General features: G+C 34.5%; 1 protein-coding gene across 1 annotated transcript; it reads left to right on the plus strand.

Moving 5' to 3' along the window:
• Nucleotides 1-122: 122 nt before the first annotated feature.
• LOC133181620 (serum response factor-binding protein 1-like) lies at nt 123-19,928 on the plus strand. The gene is made up of 7 exons (XM_061316165.1): nt 123-274; nt 6,710-6,801; nt 8,647-8,719; nt 8,882-8,953; nt 10,081-11,108; nt 13,784-13,815; nt 19,723-19,928. Exons 1-7 carry the CDS (start codon nt 167-169, stop codon nt 19,827-19,829), a joined length of 1,512 nt encoding a protein of 503 aa, XP_061172149.1. The 5' UTR covers nt 123-166; the 3' UTR covers nt 19,830-19,928.
• Nucleotides 19,929-21,341: the final 1,413 nt, after the last annotated feature.

The raw sequence follows: 21,341 nt of genomic DNA on the forward strand, positions 1-21,341 counted from the left end.
ACAGACAGATTTTTTATTTTAAGTTTTTAATCTCGTAAACACTTACTGTCGGGTAACAGAATGCATGTTTCTAAAGATTTAAAATAACATTGTTGATACTGAGTTCTGCAAAAAGTGTGCATTGATCGTGATTGCTAGGAGCAACAGCTACTAAAACAGGATTGGAATGAATTCTGGCGAATCATCAAACGATGAAGTTGAAGATATCAAACAACATAGAAACCTTGATGTGGCTTCGACAGCTTCTCTTGATCTGGTTGCCTTAAACAATAAGGTGAAAAAGGATGGTCATCTGTTGTTTTGTGTTCACACAAATTTAGTTTTACAGCTTGCTTAAGTATATTAGTTTTACAGCTTGCTTAAGTCAGAGACATATATATGTCTCTGCTTAAGTATATTACATTTGTTTACATTCAATACTTCATTTTCTCTTTTGCCAATGTATGAGATATTCCTAGTTTGGAAAAATTTGTTTTTTTTTTTCAAATCTTGAAATGCATAATCTGAATATTGTATTTGATAATCATGATAATAATGTAATGGGAGAGGAGAAGAATGTGATGGACCAGACCGTGATTAGAACCCGGGCCTCCTGAATATCCAGTCAGGTGCTCTACCAACTGAGCTATCGATTGAATCGGACCGCCACATTTCTCCCTCCTTAAAGGTCTTCGCCCTCCGAAGACACCAACCCAGGCTCTTCCCTGGCAGGTCTTTCACCTGTCACTTCCAGGGCATGGCATAACACCAAATGTAATGGGAGAGGAGATAAATGTGACGGATCAGACCAGGATTCGAACCTGGGCCCCCTGAATCTCCAGTCAGGTGCTCTACTAACTGAGCTATTTGGCCACCAGCGATCGAACCCTTCTGACAGCCACATTCCTCCCTCCTTCAAGGTCTTTGGCCCTCTATGTATATTAATGAATATGTTGTTAAGTGATGTTTTCTCCAATGAAATATAAAGCAACTTTGCCGGGGATACTAAATGGCTACATTACATCCCAAGATACTTTACATCCGAATATGTTTTAAGAGAAGTTTACTGTATGTTTATTAATTATTATTGATCAGGCAGGTTCGATTGCTGTGGCCAGATAGCTCAGTTGGTAGTGCACCTGACTGGAGATTCAGGGGGCCCTGGTTCGAATCCGTCTGGTCCATTGCATTTTTTCCATGCCTGTTACATTGGTGCTGTGCCATTATCGCATGGCATCCTGGTAGCAAGGGAATTCTAGGAAGGTTTCACAGAAAAATTTGCTTGACAAATATACAGATTTTAATTCAGATTTTTTCTGCTCTTACACACTAGACTATTGAGTTCACTGTGCTCACCATAAGTAAATTGATTCTGTCTCATAATTACACCTCTTATAATGTATTCTTGACAACTGGTTTCACACCTTTTCAGTGCAGATTAGTCACAGGTCAGTAACTAAATAACCTCCTTGCTGTTTACGTCAAATGATTTTGTTTTCTAATGAGGTAATGAGGTGACAATCAGTTGGTCACTGAGATATTTGTTGTTGTTGTTGCAGTATTATTAATCAATTGTTTAAATAAATTATTTTTTAGTCAGAAAAATTTATTAGAAATAGATGACGTCTTTATTTCAATTGGCATTTCTCTTGATCATGTTGATAAAAAGAAAAATTATTGATGCAATAAATGTGGAAACTAAACCCACTCTCTTTCTCTCCCCCCCCCCCCCCCCCCAAAAAAAAATAGCAGGGGATTTAATTAAGTATTGCTCCTACAAGACTGAGCAAAAAAATGGAAAATGTAAACAATTAAATAATGTTTTGCCAATTTGGAACACAAATACATGTATTATGAACTTGCAAATTTGCTAAAATGATCTGACAATCATAAAGATTTTGAAAAAGACTTCATTCTCTAGCTTGTAAGGCCATAAAAATATAAATCCTAGATTCTCATAATGGCCCACCCCGATTTTTTACCCCCACCTTTATTTTTTGTTTTTAGTTTTCTCTGTCTTGATCAAAATCGGGATTCATCTTACCATTTAATTTTCATTTTAAATCCTGCGAATGTCAGAGATTTTGACAGCTGACAAGATGCTAATTGCTGTAATATGTATTAAACAAGTATCATAGGTTGTGAAAGACTGGTGAGGATGAGTAGAAAGAAATGTAATTATTTAGATGGACCCCTACTATGACCTTCATTTGGGCATAATAGATAAATAAGCACCGATTGACAAGGTCAACAAACAATCTTCACATATAAGGAAGAAATAAAAAATATGACATAAAATCTGCCTGTCCAAAAAAATTTGGATGAGAATCTAGGAATTCATTTATTATGACCTAAAGGTAAGAAACTGTAGTCAAACATTTTTCCACATAGGAATAATTTACGCTATGTAAGTGTCATAAATTTTCCGTGGATTCTCCCAGTCCGTATATAAAATGCATTTAAGACATACATTCAATGACCTTACAAGAAATTTGTAATTTTTTATCTGCGAATTAAAAAGAAATTGAGATTCCTTGGAATGACCGTATGAAAAAAAGTACACTTACAGTACAATTAAATTAATATACAATTCTTTCTTTGTAAATTATGGATTTGAATTCAATATAATCATGTAAGATCATTTATTTACATGTATAATATACTAGTACATAGATTAGCATCTCAACATAATTGCAGTTTGAAATGTGTTTAGTTCAGGAGAACTGAGTATTTCCAGTCTCTGTTTACAACATACACTTGTTATACAGTGTGTGCCAAAAACATTTTTCAGCACTAGCCCAGTTATGCAAGCAACGACAAAATTTTACTTGTCAAACCACATTTTACTAGCCAGATAAGCCCCCTTAACGTAGGTTGCGGGTTTGCTGACGTCGTTAAAACTGGGTATGCAATTTATATGATTTGGGCGACTTTCTTGTGCACATTTGATTATGACGTCACAATGAAAAAGAAATCTGCGATTATTTTTGTTTTATTAAATTCTTCAGTATATCATTATTTAAAGATATACACACAATAACTTGCATCAGTTAAAAATAAAGTTGGAAATTTAATTATTTTGTTTACCAAATAAAGTTACGAAAATATTGTAAATTACACAATTGGAAATTAACGCATTATAAAGATCTCAAATCATAATTATTTATTATCCTACTAGGAAAGTAATGCCTCTATTTAAATTCATGCATCACGTGACACTGTCGCTACTTTTAGATTGATAAACAAAAATGGCGTCAAGAAAACGAGGTAGGCCATTTGGTATACAAAATAACTTTTGACATGGATGGCATACGTTTTATGCTTAAAGATACTTATCTTTGAAAACAACCAGTATTAACCGTCTACTCTGTAATGACAGATATTAACTTTTATTCAAAATCGTAGTCAAAATGCAACGTACCTCGTCTATGATTTCCCGCGGACATGCGTATCTATATACTGTTTACGCACTTCCTTCATCAATATTCATGAATAGGCTAAATTCTTAATGCAGATCTTGCTTAATTGTTTTGTAATTACAACGACTTAATTAGTAAAACTTTGTGGAAAGTAATTATTTTTTATTACACATCATGTTTCTGAAATCATTTAATCATTTTGTTTCACATAAAAAATCGAGTTTATATAGTGTGTATATCTTTAAGGAATGAATTTAATAGCTACCCAATTTATTCGGTATAAACTGGGTTGGAACAGTTTATGCTTTTTTATAAACCGCTTCGCAGTTTATAAAGCGTAAACTGCCCCAACCCAGTTTATACTGTATAAATTGGGTAGCTATTAAACTCATTCCTGATAATTTAATTTTCATTCATTTGGTGTAAGAAATAAAGATGATTTCCTTAAAAAATGACTTCAATTTGTACAAAATTTGAATGTAACGTCAGGCGGATCAATACGTATTTGACGCAAGTCATTGTTACGTAGGCAACCCATTTTATACGATATAAAGTAAATTTTTTGTCCAATCAAATACATGTGTACAGCGTTACAACCAGAATTAAATAATTTAGCTATAACTTTTCTTGGAATTGGTAGTTTAGTGTTATATTATTTAAGCAACAACTTATCACAAATAATGAAGGCTTTTTACGATTTGTATAGTCAATACAATAATTAGATAAAACTTTTTTTGGAATTGGTAATTTAATGAAGAAGGCTTATTACGCTTCGAATGATCGGCACTGGAAGTATTAAAAAATCGTTTCATTATTTGTTATCAATCGCATCTTCTCGGGCCTTTCCTGCGAGCTTGGAAAAAACAAGTGGTTGTTTTTCAGCTTGTCAGAAAGGCCCGAGAAATTGCGATTAATTTGTTATCGCGAAACGATATGGACACAAGGTTCAACTGACCGTTTTTCCTTTGATCCTATTTGAATTAACAGTTTGTTTTATTAAGAAAAAAGCCATTATTTAAAAAAAATCGCAAATACACCTGTTACATCAAAAGATTAAACTTTATTTTTAAAAAGGATATTTTTAAAATATATAGATCTACAAGTTTATCATATTTTAAATACTGCTAAGGTACGATGAAACATAAAGACAATTTTTTAGTGACACTGACCTCCTGTTAGGGGACAACTATTTGAATCTGAGGGAGAGGGGGGTGGCAAATTTTACCAAGTCAGATTTTTAAAAAAAAAAAAAGTAAGAAAAACATCAAAGTTGAAAAATCCCATGGGGGCCGGGTGTGTGTTTGCTAGAACTAGTCATGGACAGATTATTTATTTTCTTGCCCAGTCAAGGACAGATTATTTATTTTCAACATTTTCGAGGACAGATTATTTATTTCCAAAATCTGTAAGCCCCCTCCCCCCCCAAATGAAATGATCGTCCCCTAAGCAACAGCTTGCAATGCTGTTACCTACAGATTTTATTCGCTACTTTGCTTTCCATGTCCAACAAGTAGAATTAATGTTCTAAAAAACTAGCTGTTGATTACGTCAGATAAAATTAATTTTAAATCCTCATCCCATTTACCCCTCTGAAAATGTGGTATGTAAAAATAAATATTTTGTTTAAATATACTGAAAATATATTGTATTTAGTCGGGACGATATTTGGCAGAAATTCGTAGATTTGAGCGCCTTGCTGAATGGTCTAAATAAAAACATTTTATATACTTAAAATACTTGAATTAAAGGATACCGTTTTTCGCCAGCACGCTGGAAAAGAAAAATACACAGACAAATGTAAGGATACGTCTAATCTACAAAAAAAACAAAACAAAAAAACAGAAAAGAAACGGTAAGAAAACAACACATAAAGAAAGTAAATTGGAAGAAAGAAACTAAAGGATTGATTGTAGTTTTATGTCCCTTGCGAGAATTTTCACTAATATAAGACATACTAAAGGATTGATTGTTGTTTTACGTCCCTTGCGAGAATTTTCACTAAAATAAGACGTACAAACACCCTAATCTGAAGAGAAGCATGTCTAATAATAATTTCACTGATATTGAATTATTATGATATGATTCAGGGGTCACCTCAAAGCAGATAGACATGAATTTCTTGTTTATAAAAATTATCTTATTTTTCTGCACTGGATACCGGATAAATATTCACGAAGTCAAGCATGACGTGATATTTTATGACGTCGTTCTTAAAAATGTTACATTTTGCGATATAAAAGCAATTATCCACATTTAAATTACGCAAAAACTAACCCGAAGACATTAATTTTTTCACGTCAATTTATTTCAGATCAATTTTTTGTTAAAATACCAAAAGGGAAACAATTTCGTCTGCACCATTTAAAAGTTATTGATATTTTTTGAAACAAAATCTTACCTCAAAACAAGCTGAAAACGACATTTTTCTTATATAATCCAACAGAATAACGTCGAAAATGTAACGACAACAATGTCATGTTTGGGATTTAATTACACAAAAATGATGCAGATGAATTTCATAAAATTTTCAGAGAATATAAAACGAAGGTAGAGGATTCATATAACTAATTTTCATGATATGTTTTCGGACACTTTTAAATGGCCTGCAAACCCGCGACCTACATTAAAAGTGTGAAAAATGAAATGACAGTTATATTTCATTCCTTTAAACTTAGTCAACAAGGCTCATTATTTAATTTCAAATTTAAATTTCTATGAGCCCTCTGTTCTGTCATTTTATGGTTAGTTATTTAGTCCTGAAATATTTTATTTTACACATTGATGAAGTCTGATGTTCTATAAAGATTTCATAACAATATGTTTGTAAATAACTGAGTTATGGCCCACTGCCCACCCACTTTTCTTGAAGTCAGTACGTCTCCTTCTCAACTTTTTCTTTGCATTCATTTGCCATCACAAGTCATGGCACCCTGAGACAGCAAATTATAAATAACCAAGCATGGACAAAAAAGATTAGAAGAACATTGAGAAAGTCAAAAATTTCAGTAAAAAAAAAAAATCTTTTCAGACAAAAGAAAGTTTTTTGACATTTATTTAAAACACTGAGATGAAAGTGGATAAATACAGCTGAAAAATTCTTTCAGTATGTTTGGGCTAGACTGACCTACATTCTACCAACCCACTGACTTTTTACTAGTGTTTGAGCATTGGGCTAGTGCTTTTGGTGCACACTGGTTATAATGTAAGATTTTTTATATTCCCTTGAGATACTTTAAATGAAGTTTACTGTACTTTTTTCATAATTTTTAAGAGAGAACTTAAGCCATTTTACATTTTTTCCCTGCAATCAGGTTATTTCTATGAGGGGCCAAATTAAGAAGGTGAAAGTTCAAGTAATCCACAAGCTCACAAGACAAATAACAGCACTACAGAACAAAGAAAGGTAAATCATTGTATTATAATATTGTAAATTATAGCACTTCAGAGTAAAGAAAGTTAAAAAAAAAAACATTTTGTTATTTTTTAAAATCTTTTCAAAGCAATGCATCTGGGTGATCTTAGAATATAAGACATGGCATAAAAATGACTGAATCAATTTTACGTATAGAAATAGGATATTTATATTTTTAGTATTGTAAAGTTTTGGAATGTCAGGGCTCAACATTAACTAAAATATCCACTTGTCCATCGGACACGTTACCAAGAAATGTTACTTGCCTGAATTCATTGTGTAACAGGAGGAGAAAAAAGTATGGCTGGACCAGGAATCGAACCCGGAACCCCTACATCACTAGTCAGGTGATCTAGCGACTGAGCTATCCAGGCCATCATCCATGGCCCAAATAAAATCATTACATTCCTCCCACCATAAATTGTCTTTGCCCTCGAGGACACAACCCCTAGTTCTTATTGCCCCTGGCAGGACTTTCATCGACAAGTCCATGGGTGGTCAACAGCACCAAATTGTATAATAGGAAAGGAGAATAAGTATGGCTGGATCAGGAGTCGAACCCATGACCCCTGAATATCTAGTCAGGTGCTCTGCTGACTGAACTACCCAGGTCAATATCCACAGCCCAAACCATTACATTCCTACCTCCTTAAATTGTCTTTGCCCTCAAAGACACAACCCCTAGTTCTTATTGCCCCTGGCAGGACTTTCATCGACAAGTCCATGGGTGGTCAACGGCACCAAATTGTATAATAGGAAAGGAGAAAAAGTATGGCTGGATCAGGAGTCGAACCCATGACCCCTGAATATCTAGTCAGGTGCTCTGCTGACTGAGCTACCCAGGTCAATATCCACAGCCCAAACCATTACATTCCTACCTCCTTAAATTGTCTTTGCCCTCAAAGACACAACCCCTAGTTCTTATTGCCCCTGGCAGGACTTTCATCGACAAGTCCATGGGTGGTCAACGGCACCAAATTATGTAATAGGAAAGGAGAAATGTATGGCTAGACTGGGAATCGAACCCAGGACCCCTGCATCACTATTCAGGTGCTCTACCGACTGAGCTGCCCAAGCCGATATCAACAGACCAAACCATTACAATTGTTTACTTGTCCCGCTCTGAGGATTGTAGAACTTTATTTTCAAAAATTAAGTATTAAACTCTATTTTGACTTATAAAGATTTGTTTAATCATGAAAATGATTTTATGACTAATTCCGGTGATTATTGACTGCACCCTTAAGAATGTATCCTTTTATCATGTTTATTTTTAATGTTAGAGATTTTTTTTAAAGCACAGTGTGAAATGAATTCTGTTGATTTTTTTTCAATCATATTTATACAAAAGTAACTTGTCCAATCAGACAAGTGTGTGTTGAGATTGACTTGTCCGATCACAAAATGGACTGGACACAGAAAATAGGACAAAAGTTAATGATGAGGCCTGAATGTGTGCTGGGATAAATAAAATGCTTTTTATTACCAATAGTACTAAAAAAGAATTGACAAAACCAAAAAATATACAATTAACTGCACATCTTTTATACTTTCTAAAAAAATGTGATTTACAATATTAATTCACAATCCATAAACAAGAACTTCAGTTTGCTCATTATTGTCAAATTGTTTGGATGTGAAAATTAGAAGCAAGTTTTATTATTGCAATGAGGATATAGGAAAATTAATCTGGCAAATAAATAGAATCCAAGCTATTGTCATGAATACAAAGTCACATGAAATATATATTGTATGCAGTACAATATTCTAGAAAATGTTCTCATTACAATAAAATACAAACAACAATGTGATTATTTATCTCTGTTATTCTATTAGAGGTCCAGAGAAGTTACTAGAGAAAAATAAAAGAAAAGCAGAAAGATTAGTAGAGGAAGTTCAAGTTTTAAAAGTAAGTGATGGTCAAGGGAGTCATTCTAATATACAGTATTTGAATATTCAAAGATTAATACTGTCTCACTAGAAATCCTCATCATTGATTTAATTAGAGTTTTTTTAGAAGTATGCACAGTGAAAGAGCATTTTATGTTGATAACATTGACAATATTTACAGGACTTAAAACCAGACGGCATAGCAAAATATGCCATTGGACATACAATTTCTTTCACTGATGTTTGCAGAGAGGTATGAATTTTAAGGCTATATAAAAGCACTTGATCTCTTCAAATTCTTATTTTTGTTTAAAGTGTGGGTATGTTAAGGCAGCACTCAGATCATTATAACATAAAAATCACTAGCTGTACAATTCACATATTATAGTTCACTGTGATGTAATATTGTATTACAGATTATGTCAGAATATCTGGGTGTATACTTAACATGCTTCACATGTAAATTTCCCAAATAATATTTCAAAATTTTGTATTTTTAACTTTTAGCATGTTCCAGTAATCTCTCTTTCACTTAAATGTGTTTGTTTTTTTTTTGGAGGAATGAAAAATATTGTAGTTTTATCATTTTCCATGAACACTAAACTTTGTGGTTGAATCAGATATTGATATTAGATGATAAACAAACAGCAAACTTTACTAATAAATAAAAGTTTAGGTATAAAGTAGCTGTCCACAAATTTACATATCCATGAAACAGTACAAAATTTGATCCCCAGCAAAGTGAAAGAAACCAATGTATTTAATGAAAAAGGGAACCCAACATATGAATATGTACCTTATATTGTAAATTTATGTATTGACAAATGCTAAGTTGTCAAGGCTTATGATTAAAAAAATCCACAAAGCTATTTAGTACAGAAAATTAATGCTGTTTTTGCACCCTACCGACTTTTGCAATATTTGCAAATGAAGAGTTTAAACTTGACCATCTTGATCAGGTAAACTCTGTACTGTGCATGTTGTGTGATCAATTGAACTATTTCAGTCTATTTTGTGATCAAATTACAGTAAAACACGGGTATAGTGAAGTGGCAGGGACAAAAAAAATTAATATATATTATAAACATAATTCGTTATACCCAATAAGTTCATAAAATGTTTAGAACTATAGATAATCACTTAATAGTAATGTGTGAATTTATTATAAGCCTGTTTGCTGTAACTGTGTTTAACTTTAAATATTATTATTTTATTTGAAAGCAAATTTAAAATGATGTTATAAACAGAAAAGCTGACCCAAAAATATACTTTATATGAATACTCAAATAATAAAAATGTGGAAAAAATAGTTGCAAAGTTAAGTTAGTTTACATTAATTATATGTTAACATTTTAAAAATCTGTTTTTGTATATTTCAAGCCAAAGGCCTCTTTGGAAACCAAAGCACTGGCTAGACTGACAGATCACAAGATATTGCAAGATTCTGTTAAAGAATTCCGCAGAGACCATGAGGACTGGATGTCTTTGGCAGCTTTTCTGATGAGTCGAAATTCAGGACGAAGAATCAAAAAACAAAAACCAAATCGTGTAGATAAAATCATTACCAATGTCAAGGCTGGAGAAGTTCTGGTGAAATCGTATTTGCAAAATCGTCTGGAAGGAGAGGAAGAAGGCTTGGACAAAGTTCAGAAATTGAATGCTGGGAAGAAAAATCCAGACAATTCAAAACAGGAACATACAGACACTTTAGCTAATCCAAGTTTTCCTGGAGATGGAGGGGGGTCTGATATGGAGTCAGGTTTGAATGAAGAAGAAAGTGAGGAGTATTCTGAGGAAGATTCTTTTAACAGTGAAGAATTGTCAGGAAATGAGTCAGAAAAACTACAAGCAGAGACATTACCTAAATCAATAGTACAAAGAGATTCAGTTAAATCAAGCACAAAAACATCTAATAAAAATAAACAAATACATAAAAAGGAAGAAAAGCAGGATAGCAAAAACTCAGAAATGGTAATAAAGAAATTAAACATGGATGATCTGGATAGTGAAAGTGAGATACCAACAGATTCTGTGCCTTCATTTCTTACAGGAGAGGATAAATCAAAATCCCCAGATACTGAAACAAAGAGACACAAAAAGAAAGATGCTTTCTTTGTTACTAGCGATGATTCAGATGGAGAGGATGAAGATGATAATCCAGAGGACAGTTACCGATTAAAGGGAGATAATTCAGATGAGGAGGAGGAGGAATTGGAGAGGGGAAAACATGCATTTAGATCAACATTCCTCGGCTCATTGTCTGAAAAAGATTGGAGAAGAAGCACCAAAGAAAGAAATGAGGACAGGTCAAAGAAGGCAACCACATCACAATCCTTCACGAATTTTCAAAAAAATAAAAGGAACAGAGGATTTCCAAATAATAATCCTAAACAAAACAAGCAATTAAGGTACATATAATTTATTGATACTAGCTTTTTACTTGTATGCTTGGACATGTACAAGTTGCAGTTTTTGTATTTTTTTGTATTGCATTTACCAGGTAAATATGATAATTTAAATTCATCTTCCTGTCTCAGAATGAAACTAGAAAAGTTGAAGTATTTTGTTTTTTCAGTTTCATTATCAAAATTTTAAGAAAAAATAACCTTGTTTAGAGAAATAAGCAATCAAAGAAAGGAAAAGATAGGCTAAGACCCCTTTTTGGCCCCTGGTTTGGGGTGTCTTTTAGAATGATGCAACAGTTTATCAATGAAAACCTGTTGTCACACCTGCCACAAAATGAGTATTGGTTCTAAGTTATGGGATACACAGAGGTCACAGGAAGGTCAGAAAATATGTCAATTTCTGAATTTTCCCATTTTGATGCAAATTTTCATTTAATTTACAGCACATTTTGTCTCAGAAAACATAGAGCACAAGCTTGCCTATCTATCAAATTTATAAATTTCATACACTAGTATCAGATACATCTTGTGTATAAAATCTCAGATAGGCAAGCTTGTGATCTATGTTTTCGGAAGTGAAAAGTATCTGATTGAGGAAATTCGGGAAAATGTCCTACGTCTGCACCCTCTTGTGGCCTCCATGAAAGATTTGAATCAAAATTAGTGCTGGTTTTAAAACAAGCATCATTTTAAGTTCTTAACTACAAACTTTCACAGTTTTAACCATGTTCTGATTTTTACATCAAATAAGGGGCCAGATTTGGCCGTAACCTTACCTTGTCCTTTAGTTTCAGTCAGGATCATTTTTCAAACTTTTACACACTAATGCTACAACGATTATCCCAATAAGAATGATTATTTTAATTGAAATAATTTTATTTTTCTTTGGTAAAAATTGTTAAATTAGATGCGTTTTCATGATTTTCACAAAAAAAAAGATATAATGTCTTAATTTTGAACATGAATTTTACTGTTTTGGAATGTAATTTAAACATCAGAAGCAGGTTCTGGTGTTGTATAATATGTTGAACCCATGTTCAATAAATCACTGCAAAATATGAACCCCTATAAACTCCTATCTAATAAAAGTCTAATGGGTGTATCGATATATTGCAGTCATAATATCTTGACCCCCCTCCCCTGATTTAAAAGCTCTGAAAGTAGGTCAATATTTTTCAACAATAATATTTAGAAACCCGCCTTTTAACTATAGAAATCTGAGTGTTGAATATTTTGATCCTCAAACCCCCTTCTACTCCACAGTAATCCCCCCCCCCCTTAGTTAGAATAATCTAACTATGTCTCGATCGGGACAGGCCCTCACCACAGTTAGAATGCCTCCCATATACCCGTAATGTAGCAGAAAATTGCAGAATCACTCCGAAACGATTTTGGAGAAAATTAATGAAGTTGCATTGAAAGTAACAGTCAATTTAATCATAACAAACCTTTTTGAGACTGTAAATACCTTTCATCTAAAAATTTAATCCATATAATGGAAGAATTCAACACTTTTTCACCATAGTGTTTTACTCGTTTCAAATTTACACACCATGTTGACATTCAGAACTCTCGGCATTTTTCATAGTAAATGCACTGAGTCAGAGTTATCTCCCATATTTTCTTTGCTACATAGACAATACACGGAACGCATTCTATCGTTAAACCAGGTCCATAGGACATTTAACGATAGAACATTCTATCTAACCCCCCCCCCCCCCATCCAGGTCAAAATTTTATAGCCATAATACAGTTGAACTTCATTATCTCGAACACTGATATCTCGAATACCATGGATATATCGAAGTGATTATTTGAAAGTCCCAACTACTTATTTAAATATTTTACCCTTTATATCTTAAATCCTCGGATATCTTGAAATTTTTTTCTAGGTCCCATCGAGTTCAGGTAACAAGGTTTGACTGTATTTTGAACCCCACGTTCAATATTTTAAAGGAGGGGGGATCACTGTTTTGCATCTGAAAATGTGGTTTCCTATTATATTATGCAGTGTATTGAACCCAGGTTCAACATTCACAGTATTAAAATATGATGCTACACTGGCCAAATCCATAAGACCAATCTGGGAAATGGAGATGTAACTTTCATATAATAGATTAATTTAGAACATAGAAGTTTAGATTTTCACTGTTTGACTATTTGTGTGAAAAATGGGGTATTTACTGCAAATTACAAAATACATGTAGATAGTACTAAATTTGGAAATCACACAATCTGAAAGGCTTCATGCTCCCGATTTTTGGCTTTACCTGATGATGTGATGTACATGTAGTACAATGGATGCTATTCTTACATGTACATATATATATCTAAAGTGAAACATTTATCTCAAAAGACATTTTCATGCACTTTTATGTGCATACTCTGAAGTCATATATAAATTTTCAGTAGGAATTTGGTTGAAACCTGGTCATTGGTTTGATGCAATTGCAAAGTACAGAATTTATTGGGAAATTGCTTGTAGTAATATTCCAATATAGCAGATTTATGTACACCAAATATTTATTAAAACATCCAGACCTGTATGATAGCAGTTAAGTATCACAATAAACAACATTATAAATGAAGAGGGTATATTATAATGAGTACTGCTGAATTTTAAAAAATCTATTCAATTTATATTCATCATGTTCATAAGTTCAAATATTTTATTACAGGTCAAAAGAAACACAAGACACTGCCCGAAAAGGTAAGCTTTGCACCTCTTTATTTCATCATTACCAGTACATGTATTAAGTTAGCAAATTTTAGATAATGCAGATTTTTTTTTTTATTTTAGTCCATTTTTACATGTATTTCTTCATGAACATTTTTGACTTTTCCTTTCAAAACCTTCAATAGAAATAACTACCTGTTGTCCCTTTTTAATAGTAAGTGGATATAGTTACATTTTCTGAAGGTGTCTTAGTGTAATTATACCCCCGCTCCGAAGGAGAGGGGGGTATACTGTTTTACCCTTGTGTGTCTGTCTGTCTGTCTGTCTGTCCGTCTGTCTGTCTGTCTGTCTGTCTGTCCGTAACAAACTTTGGTCGCAGTTTTCTCAGCAACTACTCATCACAGGTGCTTGAAATTTTAACACACTCTTTGTTTAGGCATGCCATATTGTGGGATTCATTTTTGTACGAATTCGATGTCAACTTCCTGTTTATCCGTGCGTTTGTCCGTACCATACATAAAAAAATTTGGTCGTAGTTTTCTCAGCAACTACTCATCGCAGATGCTTGAATTTTTAGCACAATCTTTGTTTAGGCATGCCATATGGTGGGATTCATTTTTGTACGAATCCGATGTCAACTTCCTGTTTATCCGTGCGTCTGTCCGTATCACACATAACAAACTTTGGTCGCAGTTTTCTCAGCAACTACTCATCATAGGTGCTTGAAATTTTAACACACTCTTTGTTAAGGCATGCCATATGGTGGGATTAATTTTTGTACTAATCCGATGTCAACTTCCTGTTTATCCATGCATCTGTCCGTACCACACATAACAAACTTTGGTCGCAGTTTTCTCAGCAACTACTCATCATAGGTGCTTGAAATTTTAACACACTCTTTGTTTAGGCATGCCATATGGTGGGATTCATTTTTGTACGAATCCGATGTCAACTTCCTGTTTATCCGTGCGTCTGTCCGTACCATACATAACAAATTTTGGTCGTAGTTTTCTCAGCAACTACTCATTGCAGATGCTTGAAATTTTAGCACAATCTTTGTTTAGGCATGCCATATAATAGGATTCATTTTTGGAACAAATCCGATGTCAACTTCCTGTTTATCTGTGCATCTGTCCGTACCATACATAATAAATTTTGGTCGTAGTTTTCTCAGCAACTACTCATCGCAGATGCTTGAAATTTTTTCTTTGTTTAGGCATGCCATATGTTGGGATTCAGTTTTTACAAATCTGATGTCAATTTCCTGATTATCACTGTGTTTGTCCATAACTGAACTTGTGTATTCACATCAGAGCGGGGGTATTATTAGTGAGCATTGGCTCACAGACTTCTTGTTTTGTTCATTTTTAGCTCACCTGAGCTTTTCTGATCACATTTTGTCTGTAGTCCATCTGTCCGTCTGTCTGTCTGTCCGTCTGTCTGTCCGTCTGTAAACTTTTCACATTTTCGACTTCTTCTCAAGAACCATTGGGCCAATTTCAACCAAACTTGCCACAAAGTATCCTTGGGTAAAGGGGATTCAAGTTTGTTCAAATGAAGGGCCACGCCCTCTTCCAAGAGGAGATAATTAAGAATTCGTGAAAAATTAATGGCATCATTAAAAAATCTTCTTCTCAAGAACCACTGTGCTTGAAATCATGAAACTTATGTGGAAGCATCCTCAGGTAGTGTAGATTCAAGTTTGTTCAAATCATGACCCCCGGGGGTAGGGTGGGGCCGCAATGGGCGATTTAAGTTTTACATAGGAAATATACAGGAAAAATCTTTAAAAATCTTCTTCTCAAGAACAGCAAAGCCATAATTGGTCATATTTATATGGTAGCATCCTCAGATAGTGTACATTCAAATTTGTTCAAATCATGACCCCCGGGGTCGGGTGGGGCCACAATGGGCGGTCAAAGTTTTACATAGGAATATATAGGAAAAATCTTCAAAAATCTTCTTCTCAAGAACAGCAAAGCCATGATTGGTCATATTTACTTGGAAGCATCCTCAGGTAGTGTAGATTCAAGTTTGTTCAAATCATGACCCCCGGGGGTAGGGTAGGGCCACAATAGGCGATCAAAGTTTTACATAGGAATATATAGGAAAAATCTTTAAAAATCTTCTTCTCAAGAACAGCAAAGCCATGATTGGTCATATTTACATGGAAGTATCCTCAGGTAGTGTAGATTCAAATTTGTTCAAATCATGACCCCCGGGGGTCGGGTGGGGCCACAATGGGCGATCAAAGTTTTGCATAGGAATATATAGGAAAAATCTTTAAAAATCTTCTTCTCAAGAACAACAAAGCCATCACTGGTCATATTTATATTGTAGCATCCTCAGGTAGTGTAGATTCAAGTTTGTTCAACTCATGACCCCCGGGGGTCGGGTGGGACCGCAATGGGCGATCAAAGTTTTACATAGGAATATATAGGAAAAATCCTTAAAAATCTTCTTCTCAAGAACAGCAAAGCCATAATTGGTCATATTTACTTGGAAGCATCCTCAGGTAGTGTAGATTCAAGTTTGTTCAAATCATGACCCCCGGGGGTAGGGTGGGGCCACAATGGAGGATCAAAGTTTTGCATAGGAATATATAGGAAAAATCTTTAAAAATCTTCTTCTCAAGAACAGCAAAGCCATAATTGGTCATATTTACATGGAAGCATCCTCAGGTAGTGTAGATTCAAATTTGTTCGAATCATGACCCCCGGGGGTCGGGTGGGGCCACAATGGGCGATCAAAGTTTTTCATAGGAATATATAGGAAAAATCTTTAAAAATCTTCTCAAGAACAACAAAGCCATGATTGGTCATATTTATATGGTAGCATCCTTAGGTAGTGTAGATTCAAGTTTGTTCAACTCATGACCCCCGGGGGTCGGGTGGGACCACAATGGGCGATCAAAGTTTTACATAGAAATATATAGGAAAAATCTTTAAAAATCTTCTTCTCAAGAACAGCAAAGCCATGATTGGTCATATTTACATGGAAGCATCCTCAGATAGTGTACATTCAAATTTATTCAACTCATGACCCCCGGGGGTCTGGTGGGGCCACAATGGGCGATCAAAGATTTACATAGGAACACATAGTAAAAATCTTCTTCTCAAGAACAGCAAAGCCATGATTGGTCATATTTATATGGTAGCATCCTCAGATAGTGTACATTCAAATTTATTCAAATCATGACCCCCGGGGGTCGGGTGGGGCCACAATGGGCGATCAAAGTTTTACATAGGAACACATAGTAAAAATTCTTTAAAAAAAAACAATTTGTTAAGAATAGCAAAGCCATGATTGGTCATATTTATATGGTAGCATCCTCAGGAAGTGTACATACACATTTGTTCGAATCATGACCCCTGGGGGTCGGGTGGGGCCACAATGGGCGATCAAAGTTTTACATTGGAACACATAGTAAAAATCTTTTAAAAAAACTATTTGTTAAGAATAGCAAAGCCATGATTGGTCATATTTATATGGAAGCATTCTTAGAAAGTGTACATTCAAGTCTGTTCAAACATGACCCCTGGGGGTCGGGTGGGGCCACAATGGGCGATCAAAGTTTTACATAGGAATACATAGGTTAAATCTTTTAAATCTTCTACTCAAGAACAGCAAAGCCATGATTGGTCATATTTAAATGGAAGCATCCTCAGATAATGTAGATTCAAATTTGTTCAATTCCTGACCCCCCCCCCCCCCCCCAACCACTTTTATATTTAAACTTTTCAACCTTTCAAGATTGAAGTGATTTCTGCTTTTTCCTAGCCATAGTGCTCAGGTGAGCGATGTGGCCCCTGGGCCTCTTGTTTGTTGTGTGAATTTCGTTTGCATTTGATCTAAATTTTATAAGTTTCTACAAGAATATGTCATTCTGAAAGTATTGCAACAATCACAAAATGTCCAATTCAATCAATATATATTTTTAGGTCACCTGAGTCACTCAGGTTATCTATTGCTATCTGTTTTTGTCCGTCGTCGTGCGGGTGTGCGTCGTGCGTTAACTTTTCACATTTTCGACTTTTCCTCAAGAACCACTGGGCCAATTGCCACCAAACTTGCCACAGACTATCCTTGGGTAAAGATGATTCAAGTTTGTTCAAATGAAGGGCCACACCTTCTTCCAAAGGGAGATAATTAAGAATTACTGAAAAATTAATGGTATCTTTTAAAAATCTTCTTCTCAAGAACCACTGGACCAGGTAAGATGAAACTTATATGGAAACATCATCAGGTAGTGTAGACTCAAATTTGTTAAAATCATGACTCCCAGGGATAGGGAGGGCCCACAATGGACAATCAAAGTTTTACATAGAAATATATTGGAAAAATCTTTAAAAATCTTCTTCTCAGGAACAGCTAAGCCCTGATTGGTCATATTTATATGGAAGCATCCTCAGGTAGTGTAGATTCAAGTTTGTTCAAATCATGACCTCGGGGGTTAGGGCGGGGCCACAATGGAGGATCAAAGTTTACATAATATATAAGAAAAATCTTTAAAAATCTTCTTCTCAAGAACAGCAAAGTCGTGATGAGTCATATTTATATGGAAGCATCCTCAGGTAATGTAGATTTAAGTTTGTTCAAATCATGACCTATGGGTGTAGGGCGGGCTACAATGGAGGATCAAAGTCTTACATAGGAAAATTTCTTCTCAAGAACTTCAAAGCCATGATTAGTCATTTTGATATGATCTAAGTTTTACATAGAAATACATAGAAAAAATCTTTAAAAATTTTCTTCTCCAGAACCACTGGGTCAAGGAAAATGAAACTTATCTGGAAACATCCTCAGGTAGTGTAGATTCAAATTTGTTCAAATCATGACCCCCAAGGGTAGGGCAGGGCCAGAATGGATGATCAAAGTTTTACATGGGAATACATTGGAAAAATCTTCTTCTCCAGAACCACTGGGCCAAGAAAGATGAAATGTGGAAACTTCTTCAGGTAGTTTAGATTCAAGTTTGTTAAAACCATGATCCCCAGGGGTAGGGTGGGCCACAATGAACAATGAAAGTTTTACATTGGAATATGTAGGAAAAATCTTGAAAAAATTCTTTTCTCAAGAACAGCAAAGCCATGATTGGTTATACAGGTATTTACATGAAAACATCAGGTAGTATAGATTCAAGTTTGTTCAAATCTGGACTCTGGGGATAGGGTGGGGCCACAATGGACGATCAAAGATTTACAAAAGCTCCTTCTATCTGTTTATTTTATACTCTATGGATCTATGGATTGTTGTTTTATACTCAGGTGACCGTTAAGGCCCTTGGGCCTATTGTTCAATTGGTACAAAAATTGATGAGATTCTGGTAGATTTAATTAATTATTACACATGTACTACCTAACACCAGAACTCAGATAAGTTATATGTTTAACTTAAATGTATGTACAAAACAAATCTGTTTGTAATCAAAGTTTTTCTATAGACGTTGGCAGTTGTAACCATTTTAGGTGAGAACCTCTAAGGTTGTATGTAAGAACCTGTTTGAACCATTTGTATAATATTTATACAATAAATTATGTTAAAATCATTTCAATACAATATACTGGGTGCCCAAGGATTTTAGCCATAATTTTGTCAAAAATCATCCAAGCTGAACAAAGTGCAAGTTCAAGATAGATGAATATACAGTAGAGCTTGGTTATATGAGAGTCACTGGAACCCCAAACTTTGCTTCCTTATATAAACTGAGATTAAATTTGTGTAAAGAAAATAACAGGTTTTCTATGGTACTCTTTATAAAATTGTTAAAACCAAGATTACCTTATGAGCAAGTTCTTCATAACCAAATTTTACTGTACCAAAACTCAAATCAATATTTGTCCCTTCCAGTATCATGAGTAGAAGACTAATAATACGTACATTAATGCATGACAATGCATGACACATTATATTTTTGTAATGTTTGATTTTCTTTTCCAGATGTCAAGAATGAAAAGTTACATCCTTCATGGATTGCAAGCAAGAAACGAAAAGAGCAAGCACAAATAAAATCATTTCAAGGAAAGAAAATTAAATTTGATGACTAGCATTAACCATATTAGAAAAATTTAATCATTTTTTGATACCTTGTGTCAATACAATGTATTAAAATTCATGTATAAATTTCAATAAATTGTGTTACTTGACTTTGCAGCTATATTTTGCTTTTTTTTTTTTTTGGGGGGGGGGGGGGGTAACATTGTTTCCTGTTGGTGCTCTTTTTTGTCTATTTGTTTTATTACTTTATATAAAGATAGGACTTTCCTGTAAATTACATAATTTGAATCAATCACGTTTCAAAGATTTAGAAATTTAAAACAATAACCAATTTATTTACCGACTCTGCATTTTATTAACAGACAGTTTAAAATCAGCCTAACTATGGAAACATGAGGTTATTCAAGTTTAAAATTGGTGAAAATTTTTATTTGAACATAACCTATATCATGTTTATCTACACTCAATCTCGTATTTTTATCTTTTAGCTCAGATACGCCATATAAAGCTTTAAAAAGACAAAAAAACAAGAGACCCAAGGGCCTTAACATAAACGTGATTACTTCAACTATTCAATCGTCAACTTCCCTTACTTATGTACCAATATACCCTCATCATCTGCATATGGGGTTTATGTCTGTCAGTTGATTCGATATGCAAGAGCATGCTCTACGTATGAACAGTTTCTAAAACGAGGAAAGCTATTGACAAACAAGTTGATGAAACAAGGATATCAACAGTCTCATTTGAAGGCATCATTTTGCAAGTTTTATTGTGGATACAATGACCTTGTCAGCACATACAACCTATGACTGAGTCAAATGCTGACTGACGTTTTTCATACTAATTGTTAGGCCATTATTTACACACTGAACTGTCTATGGATTTTTTGCAGTATTTTTTCCCCGATCATGACAACGAGCACACAGTGGGTGTGACCGGTTAGCAGGGGATGCTCAGTCCTCCATTGCACCTGATGATTTACTGTAGATTCCTTATTTTACGCGAGTACTTAATATCGCGAAATGGCCCTTAGACGACAAATCGCGAGAAGTATAATTCGCGAGTGGACGCTTGATTAAGATATTTTATGTGGATTTCAGTACCACAAAAATTAAAGCGAGTAATTTTATTTCGCGAGTGGTTCTTCTCGCGTAATAACGCGATAATTAATTCCTCGCATATATTTAGGAATCTACAGTACTTGACTTATTCCTGTTCGCTCCTTGGGTAACATAGGGCCGCAATCACACTGCCCCAGCAGACTTTGTTTTAGGCTATGTTTTTCAATTGGGCCCCAGGTAAAACCTGCCTCCATTGCACTTATCCCACCTCTAAATTTTGAGGTCCGCGTTGCTCTGCTCCAGATTGGTATTGTTTCATTGGACTTTCGAGATTAAATACTGTTCATTATCTTCACATTTCATAAAACAAAAGGCCTATAGACCATATCGCTCACCTGAGCACATTGGCTCAGGAAAAAGCAGGAATTCCTGAGTATAATGTGACACTTCAAATGAACCATAGATTGAATATAAATCAAAATGCCCCTAGACCATATC

Source organism: Saccostrea echinata, unplaced genomic scaffold (genome assembly GCF_033153115.1).
Source record: "Saccostrea echinata isolate AGI-Se365-2 ecotype Australia unplaced genomic scaffold, CSIRO_AGI_Sech_v1 ptg000009l, whole genome shotgun sequence".
Taxonomy (NCBI): Eukaryota; Metazoa; Mollusca; class Bivalvia; order Ostreida; family Ostreidae; genus Saccostrea; species Saccostrea echinata.